The sequence below is a fragment of the Myotis nattereri genome (assembly GCF_964212035.1).
Source record: "Myotis nattereri genome assembly, chromosome: 18".
Taxonomy (NCBI): domain Eukaryota; kingdom Metazoa; phylum Chordata; class Mammalia; order Chiroptera; family Vespertilionidae; genus Myotis; species Myotis nattereri.
Genome location: NC_138093.1, coordinates 21,375,076 through 21,393,840, shown reverse-complemented (window position 1 = coordinate 21,393,840; position 18,765 = coordinate 21,375,076). Strand labels below are relative to the sequence as shown.

Genomic DNA, 18,765 nt, shown 5'->3' with positions numbered 1-18,765 from the left:
GAGTACTCCTAGTTCTTCTTGAAGAGGACCCTGTTCCAATAAAGATGATAAGAGGCTTTGTTTTCTGAAAAGTACCTCATGTCATTTGAAAACACCCATCTTCTCAGGGTCTCCTCGTCAAAAAAGGCTTATGGAGGAACTGCATTGCCAAATAGGGAGGGAACATTTTGGGAAAGGAATTTAAAACCGAGAAATTAGCAGAAGAAAAGGGGCGGGGACGATGTCAAGGAAACCACCCATATGTGTGTAGTGGGTCCGCATGATGCTTCCTCAAGGGTCAGAGCACATGCTAGGGTCTCTTCCACATGCAGATGGCACATTTGAGTCTTGCGGGGGATGGGGGTGGTGTTGGGGGGGGGGCGGTGCTGCATGCCCTGTGGCTCAATGTAATGGCATGCCCTTCCCCTTTCCCTTCTCCCCAACCTTACTTCTCCTTTCTGTGAGCTCTTTTTTTTAAAAAAAGTATATTTTATTGATTTTTTACAGAGAGGAAGGGAGAGGGATAGAGAGTTAGAAACATCGATCAGCTGCCTCCTGCACACTCCCCACTGGGTATGTGCCCGCAACTAAGGTACATGCCCTTGACCGGAATCGAGCCTGGGACCTTTCAGTCCACAGGCCGACGCTCTATCCACTGAGCCAAACCGGCCAGGGCTCTGTGAGCTCTTTTTGTATTTAAATGAAAGTCTTCGAAAATACCAAACACCAACTTTGAGGCTAATTTTAGAATTTCCCGACACCCTTTGGGATAATTGAAGACATGCTGGAGGCACCTGGGGAGAGGAGGAGGTGAAAGCAGGACTGGGAAAGTGCACGGGCCCAGAGGGGGTTCAGAGTTGATCAGAAGGTGTCACTAGTAATAAAGATCCATTGTCCCCAGCTCACTCACGTCAGAATGAATTGGATGGAACGAGGCAGTCATTAAGAAGAGCGAGTTTCTTCAGGTTTAACAAGTACTGGTTAGAAACCCTCATGATCTGCTCTCTGCTTGCCTGCGTTCCTGCTTCACTGGAATAATTTGATTTGAAAGCATTTGACTCAGATTTTAGTCATTGTTTGGTTGTCCCACCATCTGAGCCATTAGTCTGAAAAAAGAATCATTGCAGCTCCCAGCGACAGCACTTATTCTGTATGCACAGACTGTCCCTGGCTCACCCTGCGGGGCTGGCTGCAGAAGGTACACCCACACACCTGCCTTCCCTCTTCCGGGAGCTGGGTCTGCCCACCTGCACACACCTCGCTCAGCCACCAGAGTGAGGCTTTGTGCTGTCAGCTGTGGAACAATCCTGTCTACACGTCGCCGGTATCTGTCCCTGCTCCCACCTTTGTCACGGCTGTAGGAAGCTATCTTTCCTATTTGAGCTGTGGCAAAGACAACAAAAGACTTTTCATATGACAAGTGAAGGAAAATGAAGATGTCTTCAACAATCACTTTTATTTAGCAAAAAAAAAAAATCTAAACTAAGAAAAATTTATGCTATTGTTTCTTTCTGTTATTTTCCCTTCTAATACTGTATGAGTAAGTGCAAGAGTAATGATTTTTCAAAAATTTTTGTACAAGTCACATGGGGGAAGTCATCACAGCTTATTGCTAGATTGGAGAGCTGAGCTGGAAACATGCTGTTTTATGGAGCTTTATCATTGTCAAGGAATCATACAGAATAATTTTTTTCCTTTTTTTAAATATTTTTTTTTACTCTATTTAGAAACGGTCAGTTTCCTGACTGTTAGTGAATGCATCATTATTTGAAAAGCGGTATTGTTGAAATAATTTACAGCAATACCATATGGTCATTGAAATAAGGCAAACCAGAAAGAAGTTTATGAATAGATATTGTTATCCTATTTTTCTCTATCCTGTCTCATTCCCATTCTCTAGGGAAACCCGTGTAAGCAGTTTGGTGTTAGTCTTGCAGATCTTGTAAAACACATACAGACACATATATATGTAAACACAAAGAGGTTATTTGTGTGTGTGTTTTTTTAAAAAAAGGACATACACAGGTTTTAAAAATAATGATCATAGTATGCATAATGTTCTATAATGCACTGTGTTAGATCAATAATATGTCATGGACTTCATTCCATATTAGTAAATATATTCTTATCTCATTATTTTTAACAGCTGCTTAGTATTCCATAATGACAGTGTTTATCACATATAACCATTTCCTTATTAGTGGTTTTATTCATTTATTTAACAAATAGCTATTGATGTGGATGTATGTGCTCAGCTCAGCACAGTGCAGAGAATACAATGGTGTGCAAAAGTTTTAGAATTTCCTGACACCCTTCAGGGTAATTTAAATCTACTGGGAGATAGATGTTAACTAAATTCACAAAACCATGCGAAACCAGTGCCATGTAAACTGTGATGGGGGCTTTAACTCAGGGAGATAGAGAAAGGTTTCCATGAGGAAAGACCCTTGAATCCCTATCTGAAGTGGAGCCTTCTAGATATATCTAATTCTGGGAATTTAAATAGAGAAGAATATTCTAGAACACTGTGGCTAAAAAACAACATATGATGAGTAAAAGGGGCTGAAAGAAGGCTAGTGGGGCTGGAGCTTGAGAATGAAGGCTAGTGTTGTGAGATAAGGCTGGAGGTGGGGACCAGACTAGACAGGGACTTGTGGGCCATTTACTGGTGGTTTTGCCTTTACCTTAAAAGCAATGTGATGCCATTGAAGTGATCTAGACGGAGTGGGTTAGGGGCAGCATGACCAGAATCGCATTTTGGGAAGCATTGCTCCAGCTATGTGTGGTGGGGAGAAAGGATTGGAGAGGTACAGACCAATTAGGAATCAATGAAAGTCCAATGAGAGATGATGGTGTCTTGGACTAAAGTGGTGATGATGGTGAAGGAGAGAAGTGGACAGAACAGTGAGCTATGCAGGAGGTAAAAGCGAATGGACTTGGTGTTAGATGAATATGGGTGGAGTCAGGGGAGGGAAAGGGAAATTTCAAGGTGGCTCCTAGGTTCCTGGATAGGTATTTGAGAGGAGGAATGTCCAAAGAGGATTGAGTTTTGGCAGTGGAGGGGACTATGATGGGGACAGAAGATGAAGTTTTGTACATGTTGAGACATCCAGGAGGTATCAAGTATGCAGTTTTATATCCTTGTCTGAGGCTCAGAAGAAAGGTATGGCTTAGACCACAAAATGGGGAATAATTTGCAAGGAATGATATTGATACCTATGATATGGCTGAGTTGTCCTGGGGAACATGTGGCAAGAGAAGGGAAGAGGGTCTAGGCCAGTGGTCGGCAAACTCATTAGTCAACAGAGCCAAATATCAACAGTACAATGATTGAAATTTCTTTTGAGAGCCAAATTTTTTAAACTTAAACTGTATAGGTAGGTACATTGTTATTAACTTGATTAGGGTACTCCTAAGCTGGCCTTTGCTAAAAACATCCTCAATCTGAGGGGTCAACCTCAGCGAACGTACCCCCATTTCTTCTAACGCCACTTCTTCAAAATAGACTCGCCCAGGCCAAAAACCGACTTCTGTGCATGGGCCACGAAGTTTCAATCTCAGTGTACGTGCGCGCCCACACGTGGTATTTTGTAGAAGAGCCACACTCAAGGGGCCAAAGAGCCGCAGGTGGCTCGCGAGCCGCGGTTTGCCGACTACTGGTCTAGACCAATTTAACCATCTTTTCTTTTAATAGAACCATAGAATATTTTGTGAATGTGTTGTGGACCACTGAAAGAGACTTACAGGTGGTAGTTTGGTAATTTAAAATAAATCACAAGTGGTTATAAGAAAGGTATTGCACAGTGAATAGAGCATCATTCTTGTGATGGAAGGCCAGCAACTGGGGCTCTAATTCCAGCTGTTTGAACTTGGACTAGACTCAACTTTTTTTTTTCTTCTCATGTGATAAATGAGGATAATATGTGTTTTCTACCTTGTGTGGTTCATGTGAGGGTCAAATGAGATAATGTATGTGAAAGTGCTTTGCAAATTTTCATTTTCATAATAGGTTACAAGGTTGCTTAGTACTAGTGTGCTCAAATTCATTTCAGAGTTGAAGCAAAATGTATATTTTTTCAGCCTATGCTGGGCTCACATGGAACAAAATAATGTTTGAGTTATTTTAAAGGGTCTCTAATATTTCTACATTTTATTTTAGCGGAAGCCACTGTGCTCTTTTATACATAACTAGAGGCCCGGTGCACGAATTTATGCACAGTGGGGGTCCTTTTTCCTGGTCAGTGATCGGGGCTGATCAGGGCTGTGTTGCCCAGTCCCAATCGAGGTGGGGCCAGCCAGCAGGGGGGAAGGACCACAATATGTTGGCCGGCTGCAGGAGGTTGGCTGTGCGAGCACACTGACCACCAGCGGGCAGCTCCTGCATTGAGTGTCTGCCCCCTGGTGGTCACTGGGCATCATAGTGACCGGTCGACCAGTTGTAACAGTCACTTAGGCTTTTATATATATAGATGGACAAAGTGATGGGGATCCAATGAGCTGACATACCTCAAAGACATACAGAGCCAGACAAGGTCTAGAGAAGGACACCTAAATTGATGTGGAGGGTGGAGAGGATTCTCTCTGAGGGATGATAAAAGAATTAGGGCTCTTCGTTCTGGAAAGACACAGGCTAAGGGGAGATCTGATTGAAATTTATAAAATAATGAGAATCATAGGATAAAAATATGAACTTATTAAATCCCAGAGTACAAGAACGATAAAGCACAACTTTATCATTTTAAAGGAATAGTTTTAGGGCAAAGTAAAAATAGCACTCCTTTACACAGGACTCATAAGCATATGCGACTTACTACTCTTAAAGTTTGCAAGGACTAAAGACAAATATTATGAGAGAAATTTATATTGTTGGTGGGTAGATTCCTAGGCAATTATAAAATGAAATCAAGACTATTTGGGTAAACTTCCCTAATCTTGGAAGTTGACACCATAGGGGTGACCAGTAAGCAAGCTTTCCTGTCTCTAGTGCCATCCTGTCCACCAGGATTCCTGAGTGGGTGTGCTGGAGAGGACGGAGCACCGAATTTGAGCTCAGAAGGCCAGGCTGCAAGTTTGACCTCTTTGACCTTAGGGAGTCATCTCTTTTTTATGTACCTCAGTTTCTTTGTTTAAAAAAAAAAAAAAAGGAAAATAGTAACATCAACATTAGTGTCTGCCTACTATTGTGAGAGTCAAATGAAGTGATGTTTTCTGGAAGTGTTTCGTGGTTGATGAATAAGATATTATCTTTATGAGCATAAGGATTTCTACGTTTATTTTAGCATTTCAGCTCTACGCTCTCCAGGTGGGCTGACCTTCATCTCATCCTTCCTGATTCTGGCCTCAGTAGGGAGTGGTATTTGTCAACTCAGAAATGAATAAGGGGATGGTGGTCAGGGAATAATCTCTGGTCCCCTTGGGAGGTGGAGAATGTGCTGACACCTCGTCTCGCATCCCCATCTCCTCCCTGCGAAGATCTGGTGGAGAGCGGAAGGTAAGGAGAACTTTGCAGGTATCTCTTCTCCTTTGGATATTTTGCTGGTGAGATGCCACCTAAAAGATGGATCTTCTGGTCTCTGGGTGACTTCGAGTGTTCTTGGGGATCTTGGGAAAACTAAAGAAGGGGCCAGTACAGGGGCTGGATGAGAAAAACCACAGAGACTGGTTTCTTATGACTTCTCACAGGTTTAGGATTTGAGGGAGAGAGAAAAATATGACTCTGAAATTTTCTTTCAAGATGGCCATTGCAGTTCACTGTGGCAGGAAAGCTGATGGAGATTTGGAGAGAGAGACAGAGAATTTGCTCTTGCTTGGAGCATCCTCTGAATTTTGCTTCCCTTGAGAATCTAACTTTGGCAGAGGGAGAAGGGCAACCTCAGGAAGGAGAACTGATAACAAAATACCTTCTTATTTCCTAGAGCAAATAGGAACTGCTTCACCTGGCCCCCAAGCACGCCACCCTACCTCCTCACCAGACCCCACTGCCCACGGGGTACAGTGCAATCTCATTTGTGGAGCACTGAGCTAGGGTCTGTTGCCTCAGACCCTAGAGAAGGCGGTTTTCCTGTGCTGCCTTTGACACGTGACACAGTGGGCTGCTTTGCAGAACCGTCTCCCTCCGAGGTCCTGGGAGACATATTTTCTGGCACTTACAGCTTCCTCATTCCTGGTGTCTTTGAGCTGATGGGAAAGCTGGGCAGGGGGTTTGCATTTCTGCTGATTTGTCTCAAAGAAAAACATCAAGCAGCACTCAGAATATCTCTCTCATAAGAACAGCATTCGCACGTCAGTTGGCGTCACTTTCCTGTAACACAGGGCAATTGCTTAGAAGATTCCCCTACCTTTCCTTTTGTTCTGAAATCGCAAAAGCCAGTGGTAGACTCTGGAACAGGCCCCCTGAATTTCTTCCTCCCTTTCTTCTCTGAAGAAAGGATCGAGGGCAATGTCATTTTCAAGGCAGGTGTGGGGAAGTGGCACCAGCCCCTGCGTGCCTCCTACTTTCCATTTCTGCTGGGTCGCAGGTCCACGTTCTGATGTGGATTCCAGGCCACCCTTCTCAGTTCTGATGGGGCCAGGAGCCAGCCTGACCCACCAGGGACCCCTCCCTGCAGGCTCCAAGTCAGGTCAGTAGCCCAGCTGTTCCTATCGAACAATTACCTTTTTAAATTCAGCTGGTAAAATTTCTCATGGTATTTTTCATTTTTATCCTTTCCTTTTCTTTAAAGGGTTTTTTTTTTTCTTTCCTTTTTTAAGTTAAAAATAGCCACAAGGAGACCTTGTGTTCCTCTTCTCACTGACCCAGATATTTTAAGAGCTGAAGGATTGACAGCAGCTTCTCATCTGGGGATACAGGCTGGCTCTCAGGAGCCAATTAGAAAATGTAATAATAAAATATTAATCCCATTTCCTACACATAAAATACTCGCCTTGTGTTTACTTATCTATCCAAACCCGACTCACCCTTCAATGCATTGCTGATGAAGCTATGGACTTGACCATGAAAGACTTGGGTTCAATTCCTGACGTGGGAACTTATGAGCTATCTGGCTTTGGGCAAGTCACTTTATGTGTGTGAATCTTGGTTTTTTCATCTGTGAGATGGAGATGCTGATAATCTCATGGAGTGAGGGTTGAGGGTTTAGAGTCCAATCCAGTGACTGGGAAACACAGAATGGTCTCCAAAGAACTACGTATCAAACTCCAGAAAGCCTAATTTGAATAATCCTGGAATCATTCATCTCTCCTATTTTTGTATTATTGAGTCTCTCTACATCATAAATTTAGCAATGAACTACACCTTGTCTTTAATATGTGCCTCTAGTTTCTTCATATCCCCAGCTGGTGGGTAAGTTCTTTGCAGGGTGGTGCTGTGCATTTTATTTTATTTTTTTGGTATCAGTGTTGCAATAATAGGCACTTAATCCTTGATAATTGATTACTGGAGTACATTACCCCTTAACCAAATTTGTGTTCTGTAGCACAGCACAGGTTCTTTTCTTTGTTTTTGATCTCTCCAGTTTCCCTGATTGCTGCTAGTGGTGAGATAGTAGGAAATCTTTTAGGCTTTCATTATCTTGTCAACTTGTAGCTTCTCATCAAATGTATTCCATCTGTGTATTCAGAGATACCGCTGACCTGCCATAAACACAATGTTTGTTTGAATTGTTTATTCACTATGAAGATGGCTTTTCCCTGCATCAGCTTTGTTTTCTCACTCAGGCAGGGTGGAGGACGCTCACTGAGCTGCGTGTGTACCTGGTAAGGTGGCCCTTCCTCAGCCTGGGGAACTGAGGTCTACAAAGGAGGCCTAGACCCTACCCTGTTCTACTGTAACAGGCTCTCAGAGGGCTTAATAGTGACCCTAAGAGCCTGTGGGTTCTTTGGGGAAGAACAGTGTTCCTGGCTGTCACATCACCTCCATGAATTGCCTGTTGTGGGTTGAATTGTGTCCCCTCAAAAAGTCTGTTGAAATCCCAGCCATTGGTACCTGTGAATATGACCTTATTTAGAAATAGGGTCTTCATAGACGTAATGAAGTCAAGCTGAGGTCATACTGGATTAGGGTGGCCTTGATGCAATGACTGGTGTCTTTATAAGTAGAGGCAGGTTTGGACACGCACCGAGGGAAGATCTGACTGTGGGGAAACTGAGGCAGAAAGTGGAGTGATGCAATCTAAGCGGAAAGAGGTCATGCCCCTGACTAAATAGTCAGGTATTGCATATTTTAAAAATTCCTGTGGCACACCAGTTGAAAATCGCCCTTTTTAAGAGATGGAGCTTAATATTCTTTCAATAAGGAACATTTGTAATTGTTTTCCGCCATGGATTTTTTTGGTTCAGTGATGTCTAAACTAACAATACCTTCCATTTGCTGATGGTTTTGGAAAGATGTGTCTATGAGACCCAAAAGGTATGTGTTTGGGAGCATAACAATTACTGCATTTCCTGCTTTTTATTCAGTTGTTTAGTTACATGCAGACAACTTTAGTAACGTCCTCAACTTACCCAAGATGTCTGAGCCAAGGAAAATGTAGGCTTATGAATACAGGGATGTTTTCTTTTTTTTGCATATTTTCCAAACGTATCTCTCTTTAAGTAAGGGAAGTGTGTGGAAAATGAGACTGCTAGATTATCTTTGGATCAAGGTCACAAATCCCATGTAAGCTAAGGCCACATATCATCAATAATAGCCTGAATAGTAGAACTGTTCTCAGAAAAGAAACCTCATATTTTGAATATTCATTCCTATCCCTCTTTGCATTGATCTCTTTTCTTACCCCTCTCAAAATCCCCCTTTGGTTTACCTCCCTCTCCTGATCTGTCATAGCATTTACTGCTGACATCACACATTTGGCATTTATTTCCATTCTGCTTTTTTTAAAAAACATATATTTTACTGATTTTTTACAGAGAGGAAGGGATAGAGAGTTAGAAACATCAATGAGAGAGAAACATTGATCAGCTGCCTCCTGCATACTCCCCACTGGGGATGTGTCTGCAACCAAGGTACATGCCCTTGACCAGAATCGAACCCGGGAACCCACAGTCTGCAGGCTGATGCTCTATCCACTGAGCAAACGGGTCAGGGCTCCATTCTGCTTTTTATGGATGTCTGTTTGCATCCTTCATTTCATCTAAGTCCAGTGATTATTAGTAAGATAAAGGAGAGTAATCATAAGGCAAATGCAGGTCGTATTTCACTACTTGTTGCATACATATAAGGATGTGCTCTTTGCATACAAAGCAAGAACATGGTAATTATGAGTGTCTTTTTTTAAGTAAAGAAGTCAGGCCAGGCCAGACTTATTCTCAGTATTTACAGCACAATGTTGTGGGGATGATCTCCAAGAACCAGAGCCCGAGTTCCACTGTGTGACCTTGGGCAAGTTATTTAACCTCTCTGAATCTCTACTATATCTATAATAATAAAAGCGTAATTTGCTAATTAGACCAGACATCCTTCTGGACGAAGCCACAGCAATGGGTGGGGACTGAGGCAGAGGAGGCCATGGTGGCGGCTGGGACTGAGCCCCTTGCACGAATTTTGTGCATTGGGCCTCTAGACTAATATGATAGGTTGAATTAAAGCCCCTTTTATGATAAAACATTTTTGAACTCTACTTTGGATTATTTTTGTAGTTGAAAGTATAAGAACAACATTTTTTTTTCAAAAGTTCTTTTTAAAAACAATTCTAGAATTTAGAAATTTTACCTAAATTTAGATATTTTTCCCATTTAAGTTTAAAACTGAGAGCTGCTCCCATTCCAGAGTAATGAATAAATATTTACCTTCTGATTCTATAAATATATCTACTTGACACACAGCCCTTATGGTGACAGTACATCTTGAATTTCCTATGATTGCCTCAATTAACAACAACAAAAATGTGTCTTCAGTATGATTAATATCCAACTACATTCATATACCTCACTTCATTTTAATTCAGAAAATGTGGTCAGTGATTACATAGTGACCTTTCCCATGTTCTAATCATGTACATTTTTTTTTCTTTCTGTTGGTTATTTGGTCATTGACCAGTAAGAGTTTATTTCTCCATTTCTGGCTCTGTTCCTGAAATACAGGGATGGGTCGGTCCATTCCAACTTCCTTCTTCTTTCCCTCAGTTGGCATTTTCCCAAATGAGTTCTGAGTCACCTCCAGAGGCGTGGTCGGAGAGTCCAGGTTGGACAGCACTGTCAGCAACTTCTCCCTGCGAGCATGTGCTGTGGGCCCCGCTCCGCACCCCCGCCCCCCCCCCCCCCAAACACACACATCTGACATCGCTCTCAGAGGGCAGGGGGCTGTGTGAAGTGTGGGCTGGAGGAGTGTTTTGCATTTCTCTTTGTCATGGTGTGTCCTTTCCAGATAAGCACAAGAACGGCTGAAGAAATCTTGAGTGTATCTGGAACAGAGCGGAAGAGCCCACGTCTACCTAAGATTTAGCAGAGGGACTCTGAGGCATTAGAGTTCAGGCAAGTTACCAGTTGTCAACGAGTTTTACAAAATACAAACAGCTTTACTGTTTTTTTTCTGATTATATAAATAATTTTTTTCTTTGAAAAAAAATATACATAAGATTATAGAGAATAAAATACAAGTTATCTGCAGTCGCACCAACTTAAGACATCTAATGAACACATTTGTAAACTTAGACATTCGTTTTATGCATACACTCCATTCCCAGACAGTAGTTTTATCCGGGATGGAATGCAATAAGTGCTGTTTTATTGGTAAGCCTCTTCAAAAGTTCCTTCCACCTTATTCATTGTTCTTTACACCCTTTCCCTGAAACAAGAGAGGTAGTATTATTAACAGCCAGATATATATCTTTTATATACTTTTTATCTATTTAAATACATAAATGCCTGGATATATAATCACATTATAAAAAATGCATACGTCATAGCATATGGGATATTATCATACTTTTTACTTGATAACATGTCATTGCAACCCCAAATGGTATAATGTTTTGCTCATTGCTATGCTGCAGAACCCTCCACTGATGTAGCTGTAGTTTATTATTTGTTATTAGATATCCTAATATTCCATGACAGAAATGTCTCACAATCTAGTCAACCATTTCCCTATATATGAGCATTCGCTTTTTCAGTTTTTGGCCACTCCAACATCATATTTTTCAATGAACTAAATTTTACTTTTTCAATTTCTAATCCTGTTTTTTGTGTGTGTGTGCCTTACTAACTTGTCATGGTTGTTCAGAAAGTTAATATACTATTTAAGTTCTCCTTGGAATGCGTATTTAGTCACACCAAGTGTTTTGTGAGGTTTCTCTCTGTAATCTCGGGTTGTGGCGTCTTTCTCATTGACCTTCTCAAGATGGCGGCCGGGTCCTGTTTCCGGCCTCAGGATCCGACACAAAATCATACCGATGGGAAACTGTTGCTGAAGCAGAACGGTTCCGGGCGGCTGACGTGGCATCAAAGTTCACAGTGTCTGCCAGCTGTGAGTAACAGCAGGCTGTCACGATGGGATAGAGCAGCAGCAGCAGCAGCAACTCCTGATTTAGGGGCAAACAATGTAAGTACTTATTTTCACCATTAACCAATTAACCCAAACCAAACCCAAACTGAAGAATGCTTAGAGGGGAATATAATTCTCCTTAGAAACCCTTCCAGCAGATTCATTTGAGAAGCATTTGGTCTCAACCAGAGTAGAAAGGCATCAAGCCGGCACTTGGTTTTCAGCAAAACGAAGAACCTTACAGGGTCTTGTTTGAAAAAACAAACGTCAACTGTGGTTCATGCTACTTTCAAACCCTAACTCCCTGAAGTGCCTGCAGACTCTGCAGGGGCTGTCCCCCGAAGTATGGAATGCATTGAGGACGTGCAAAAGGACATGTGATTTCAATTCACATAAAAATTTAGGTTTGATAATGGGAAGATGAAAGGAGGCTTAGCAGTTACAGTGTTTGGGGGAGAGGAGAGAACCTGTTAAATATTTCAAGGAGGATTCAAGTTGGTTAAAGCTGACTGAGAGGCAATGTGGAAACTTCTGTTCTCAGGCTGCATAGAAGGCTATGGGTGTGGTGCCTGCCAACTGGAGGAGTAATGAAACCCTGGCACAGACCCCGTTAGCAAGAGGTGGCTCTACAGCTGCTATTCCCAAGGCTTTCACACCCTAGAAGTCATATCTGGAGTCCTGGGATTTTCAGAGTTCATAAACCATGTGTTTATGGGTTGGTGGTTATTTTTCTTTTTGTTGAGACCTTTTATTCTGATGTTCAGCTCTGCATGAAACCTCACAAGTGACCAACAGCAATGAACCCTGATTGTGGTTAACCTAGTAACAGGTATTTTTTGTTGTCACCTCTATGCCGGGAATACCTAAGTGAACAAGATGGAAGAGTTCCCATGGCCCTTTAGAGTTTGCTGCCCAGCAGGAAAAACAGATGTTCTGAGAGGAGGAATGACTAGTGGGAGGGGAGTGAGGAGACCTGGATTCTGGTCCTGGCCTTGATCCCAATTAACCATATGGCACACTGGGCTTCCGTTTATGTGCTAGACAGTGAATAGGTTGGAAAGGGTAAGCCCTTCCTTAATTGATTCCTCACCTAGTGTGAGTTTTTCCCTTGCTGAACAGCTTCTCACACAGCATTGAATTTGCTCCACATCCCATTTAGAAACGGGTGCTTTACTGATGAAAGGGACCTCGTGTCTACCAATTGTGATTTTCTGACATAGAAACTTGACATCCTCCTGGATGGGCCGTGATATGGGTAGGAGAAAAGGTTGCTTCCGAGAAAGATGTCTAAAAGGTAGCGACTCACCTTACATATTTGAGTTTCTATTTTCAAATGGTTATTGAGCATAGCAAATACCTTTCTGCTGTTTTTTGAGGGGCAAAGACACAAAAGCCTGACACTAAGGAAAATGAAATTGTTTGAAGTAGGTATGATTCACAGTCTACAGCTTGAAAGAAATTAAATTGAGTAAAAAATAAACCAGGCTGTGTTTTCAGTTAGAATAAAATACAACCCCCGCACCCCCCCTACCCCCCAAAAAAACAACAACCACCCATCACTGATGACTGTATGATGCATCCTCAGCTTCCCGAAACTCATCACCATCAGCTCAGCCATTTTGGGCTTTGGAAATTATGGGAGTCTCATTAACAGGTTTTAAGAGAATGATGGACAAAATTAATTTCTTTAATGTAATGAGTATGCATACTAATTTCCCCATCAGGCAGGCCTAGCCTAGCTCCCATAATATCCACATGGACATTCATACATTCCTTGCTGTCCCTCTCCCTTCTCAATGGCAGACATGTGCTTCTCAACCCCTGAGTAATTCCTTCTCTTGGGCTAGGAACTGCATATCCAATTGGTTTCCTGAGGGACCACATCCATCACTCATTTCCTTTATTCTCCTGTCTCTAAGTTCTTCCTCTAATTGGCTTCCCACCATAAGGTAGAAACGTTTGAGTTCCTTCTATTTTGTACCAGCCAACCAACCCACCAGCTCATGAATAACCACTCATGATCCCTCCTTGCTGTCCTGTCCCTTTTTAAAAAAAATTTTTTTTTTATTGATTTCAGAGAGAGGAAGGGAGAGGGAGAGAGAGATAGAAACATCAATGAGAGAGAATCATTGATCAGCTGCCTCCTGCATGCCCCCTACTGGGATCGAGCCTGCAACCCAGGCATGTGCCCTTGTCCGAAATCGAACCTGGGACCCTTCAGTCCGCAGGCTGCCGCTCTATCCACTGTCCTGTCCCTTTTCTGACCATTCCACCAACCCTATGGAATCCAGTGGACATTTTCAAGTTCTTACATAGCTTGATCTCTTGCTGTATCTCTTCTCTTTACACCTTCCTCTTTCTTGACAATCTCTTCTTTGGCTTTTGACTCTGCCTTCTCAGTCTTCATGAACCTCTTTTTGCTGGGGTTCTTGTCCCAGCATTAAGAAGGGTTCAGCAATCTGGAGAAGGCTGTGCATAGATTAATAGAGTCCCGAGACAAAGTATAATTTTGAAAGGCATTTGGAGGTCAGAGGAGCTTAGCTAAAGGAGCTAAGTTATAAGATCTAAGGGTCAAAGTCTCCTGTCTCAGGACCCCATGCTTTTTATTAACACAACTTGTCCTGAGGGTATACACAAGCATTGTCAGAATGGGGGAATTAGCCAATGGCTGTTCAGGTGTTTGGCCAGTAGGTGTCAATACATGTAGATTAAGATGCCCTTTAGTTGTCTGGCAGCCAAGAAATCATTTTAATGTATCCTATTCAGGTTTGGGGAAATGCCTTCAGCCATTCCCAGATTCAGCCCTGCTGTCATGCTGGAATTGGTCTCTGGCACCTCTTTCTCTATCTTTTACCTTAAGCTATTATTCTCTTATTTTGAAGTCTGCGGTCTTTCTTGACAATCTCATCCATATTCATGGTTTTAATGATGACTTGCATGCAGATAATGCCTAAGTCAATCCTGATAACACCTACACACAAATCTTTAGGAAAGAATCAATGTATAGACAAACACCACCCACCACCAATGTAAGTCCCAGCAGATTTCTCTCAGAACCTTGTCCTGCAGGCAACTCAACTTACCGTGGCCCAACCTGAGCTTACCTTTCCTCACAACACTTGCTTCTTCCTGTAAAATGCATTTCAGTCTTGATCAGGGACACGGCCATCTACCATCATCAGGGCAGAGCTGCATAAATACAATTAATCCCTAAATCCCATTTATTCTGCCTCTGTTTTTTCTCTTGAACCTGACACTACCCCCTGCTCACCTTTCCCCTCCACCAGTGTGTTAGTTTGTCTTGCACTGACTTTAAGAAGGTGGATGATGGCCGAAACCGGTTTGGCTCAGTGGATAGAGCGTCGGCCTGCGGACTGAAAGGTCCCAGGTTCAATTCCGGTCAAGGGCATGTACCTGGGTTGTGGGCACATCCCCAGTGGGAGATGTGCAGGAGGCGGTTGATCGATGTTTCTCTTTCATCGATGTTTCTGGCTTTCTATCTCTCTCCCTTCCTCTCTGTGAAAAATCAATAAAATATATTAAAAAAAAAAAAAGAAGGTGGATGATGGCAACTGCCTCTTAAGGTCCCCCCCCAACCCCCATCCCTCCACCTCCATGCAGGCAGTCTGGCACTCCCCAAGCCATTCTCTTTATTGTGACCTGTGTGCTTTTCTAAAATGTCAGCTTGGTGATGTCACTCACCTGCTTTGCATCTTTTAGAAGCGTCTGGTAGTCTTCAGCAAAAATCCTAAAAAAATGACCATCTGGCTTCCTTTCTCCCACTCCCCTGAGTAGGTGTTCCCCTCCAGTCTGATTAGATGTAGTGGGTCACCAGAGCCTGCCAAGGTGAGCCTCCCCTCCATGCTTTTGTGCTTATTGATTCCTCTTCTGGAACCACTCCGACCACTCAATTCACTGGTTAAGTCCTAGTTCTCCAACAGTGCCATGCAGCATAGAAAGCATTCCATCCTCAGTGAGAGAGGAAGTATCCTTAGGAAGCTTGTATGGAAATTACGTCATAGAAGCAATGTCAGGAAAGGCAGCAAGTGTTTACTCAGCTTGCAGGGAATCTATAACACTCATTTATGGAATGCTCCCCCCCCCCCAAATAATGACCTTTGGCCATCTCCCTTGTAATGGTTGCAGACATGTATGCTTAGAAAAGAGACTTCTCTTGCATCTTGTTGTGCCCTTCAGTATCCTCCAGGAATTGAAGTTTGAACTTGTTTTCTTGTGTCATAAGTGGCTCCTATGGAAATGCCCTGATGTTCTAAATTCAGCATTAAAGCAGCACTCCTGGGGATCGTAACTGTATCTGCAGTCACTTATTCCAGACCGGGAGAACAGAGTGTGAGTACCACTGAAATGCGTGTATGTGCTCACGCTGTGCACGCACGTGGGCTATTTCTGTCCATGGAACAGCAAAGTATGTGCTTCATTGACTAACAAGTGGGACAAGAACATACAGATATTGATCTTTGAGTTCTTATGTTCCTGATTACATAGAGGGGGGTGGGCAAAAGTAGGTTCAAAGTTGTGCATGAAACACAAAGTTTATTCTTGTATTATTATTTATTAACTAGAGGCCCAATGCACGAAATTCATGCAAGAGTAGGCCTTTGCAGCCCCAGCTTTGTCCAGAAGGTCATCTGGACAATCGTCCGGACATTCGTTCCCTTGTTCAGCCGTTCAGTCGATTTGCATATTACACTTTTATTATTATAGATTATTGTATTACAACCGTAAACCTACTTTGCCCACCTCTGTATATATCCGGTTGAGTGAACCTATTTACATTCCAGGTATTTGCATGGAATGGATTTTTAAATAATTGCCTTTTTGCCTTAAATAGAACACGTGGCTATTACCAGCATGCTTTTCTGGACAGAGCTTTGACTAGAAGTCCTGTGGTTGATTTTCCTCCACTCAATGACTGACAATGACACTGTGAGTTTCATGAGATCTCTTATTCTTTCTGGTCTCTCTTTTATTGCCCCTAAATGGACAAACTCTCTACTGATGCCACTGGGTAATAAAACCAATGAGCCAAGGATGGGCACCTCTGGGGAAGACAATTCTGGTGAAATGGATTATTATGATGAGAGAGAGGGCAGAATGAAAATTTAAAATAATAACCTCAGATTAGATTCTAAGCTAATAATAAAGGTAAAAAATTGAATATGAGCTATTATAAATGCTAAATAAGGACAAATACCCTGATCAGCCTAGAAGATAATTCTGCTTTCTTTTTCTAAACAACCCCGACAACATCTATATCTTGAACACTTACTCTGTGCAGGCACATAGTACATTTCCTGGATCATGCATTCATCTCTCCATCAAATATTAATTGAGTACCTACTGTATGCCATGAATAGTACATTGTCTCATTTATCCCACCACAATAATGTATATCTATTATTATACAATTAGTTAACAGATGAAGACAGTTGGCCTAAGAGGTTACCTAACCTTAACCTTGAGGTCTCACAGCTAGTCAGTGGAGGCACTGGGACCAAATCCACCTCCGACTACAAAACCTGAGCTTTTGAACACTGTACTGTACATGCTCATGAGCTTTGTATACAGGTTAGCTTGTCACACTTTTAACAGAATGTACGGAACCTGGAAGAGTGAAAGAAAGACTTATTGAAAGTCCACTCTTCTATTTATCAGGCCTTTTGGTGTTTGTTTGTTTTTTTTCTGACACATTCATGAGGCCCTGTGAGGTACTTTTTAGACTTAACTGTAAAGATAAGGGAACTGGAGTTCATAGAGATTTCATTTCAGCGAGAGAGGAAGAGAGAGAGAGAGAGAGAGAGAGAGAGAGAGAGAGAGAGAGAAAGAGAAGAAGAAGAAGAAGAAGAAGAAGAAGAAGAAGAAGAAGAAGAAAAGAGAAAGAATGAAACATTGACTTGCTGTTCCACTTATTCATGCATTCATTGGTTGGTTCTTGTATGTGCCCTGACCGGGAATGGAACCTGCAACTTTGGTGTATCGGGGCGACGCTCTAACCAACTGAGCTACCCGGCCAGGGCTGAGATTGAATTACGTTCCCCCCAAAGGCATATGGCTGGGAAATGGCACCGTTAAAACTAACTAAATCCAGGCTTCGATTCCTATTTCCTTTCCTCCAGGCCTTTGCTATGCCTGAAAGTGACTGAGAGAAGGATATTTTATAAGGAAACAGAGACAGGGCTATGGAACCTGGAGTGCGAAGGCTGTTGAGTGGCAGGTTTTCTTCTACTCAGAGTTCAGATGAGAGTTTGAGTCATGCATGTGTGTGGTACATCAGGAGGAGCATCTTGACTTAAATTCTGGGGTGTGTTTCTATAAGGAGCCTGAGGATGCACCTCCACTGGAGAACAAACACTCCCTGTGCCAGTAACTGAGAGAGTCTTACATAAGAGAGGATTCTTATCCGGCATGGAGAGCTTGGAGGGCTGCGGGGCTGTCAGTGGAAGCTGTGTGCGAGCGAGGGCCTGTGGCTCCCTGCCTCAGACACTGAGTCACCTGCGGGGATGGGTTCCTTCCAGCTCATCCGTTATGGGTCTGAATGTCTGCTCTTGTTCAGAATGAGTTTCTTAAGCATTTCCACCAAGTGGCTGGAGCGACTCTGGAGGTCCAGGGTATGTGTATATGAGTGTGTGTGTGTATGTGTGTGTGTGTATGTCCCTTTGCAAATATGGAATTTCTTTGACGTCTCATACTTCATTGTAAAAATTAACACAAATCTGAATTTTATTCCATACTATCCAATAATACAATACTTATGTTTATTTAAATTAAAAAAACATATTCTGGAGTTGCTGGTACGATAAAACTGGTGTTTGTCCTGTGGCATCGTGCATTGTCCCTGGGGCTCTAAGTACTCGAGTGTGAGAAGCCGTGGGCTGCACTTTCTTGAGGTTTCTAATTCTGATGTTCTCACCTCAAGCGCTTCTTTGGTTCCTGTGTAGCGGTGTGACATAGATTCTCCACGTCCCCCTGATCTCGTGGCTCAATGGGGGCACTGGGTCAAGTGTAAAGGAAAAGTGTGGATGTCACTGCAGTCGTGGGCACTCAATTTATCCTTTCCTGATAAGTTGTGCAGAACTCTTCCTACGCACATTAGAGCATTTCCAGGGAGAGGAGAACAGTTAACATTTATTAAGCACTTACTATACACTAAGAGCTTTGTAGGTTTTTAATCTAATTATTCTCTCATAATAACTCTGTGAGGTAGTTCTATTATTAGCCCCACCGTACAGAAGAATAGGAGCTATAGAATAACTTCCCCGAGTTCACGCAGGGAATGGGGTTGA

At 42.6% G+C, this 18,765-nt stretch overlaps 1 protein-coding gene across 1 annotated transcript in view; it reads left to right on the top strand.

Moving 5' to 3' along the window:
• Positions 1-10,449, top strand: part of LOC308533729 (quinone oxidoreductase-like protein 2) — a 33,548-nt gene extending 23,099 nt beyond the window's left edge. The window contains exon 10 of the mRNA XM_081111824.1: positions 10,343-10,449. Within this exon, the coding sequence (XP_080967950.1) occupies positions 10,343-10,420 (78 nt within the window). The 3' untranslated portion in view covers positions 10,421-10,449. The remainder of the gene's footprint in view (positions 1-10,342) is intronic.
• The last annotated feature ends 8,316 nt before the right edge of the window (positions 10,450-18,765 follow it).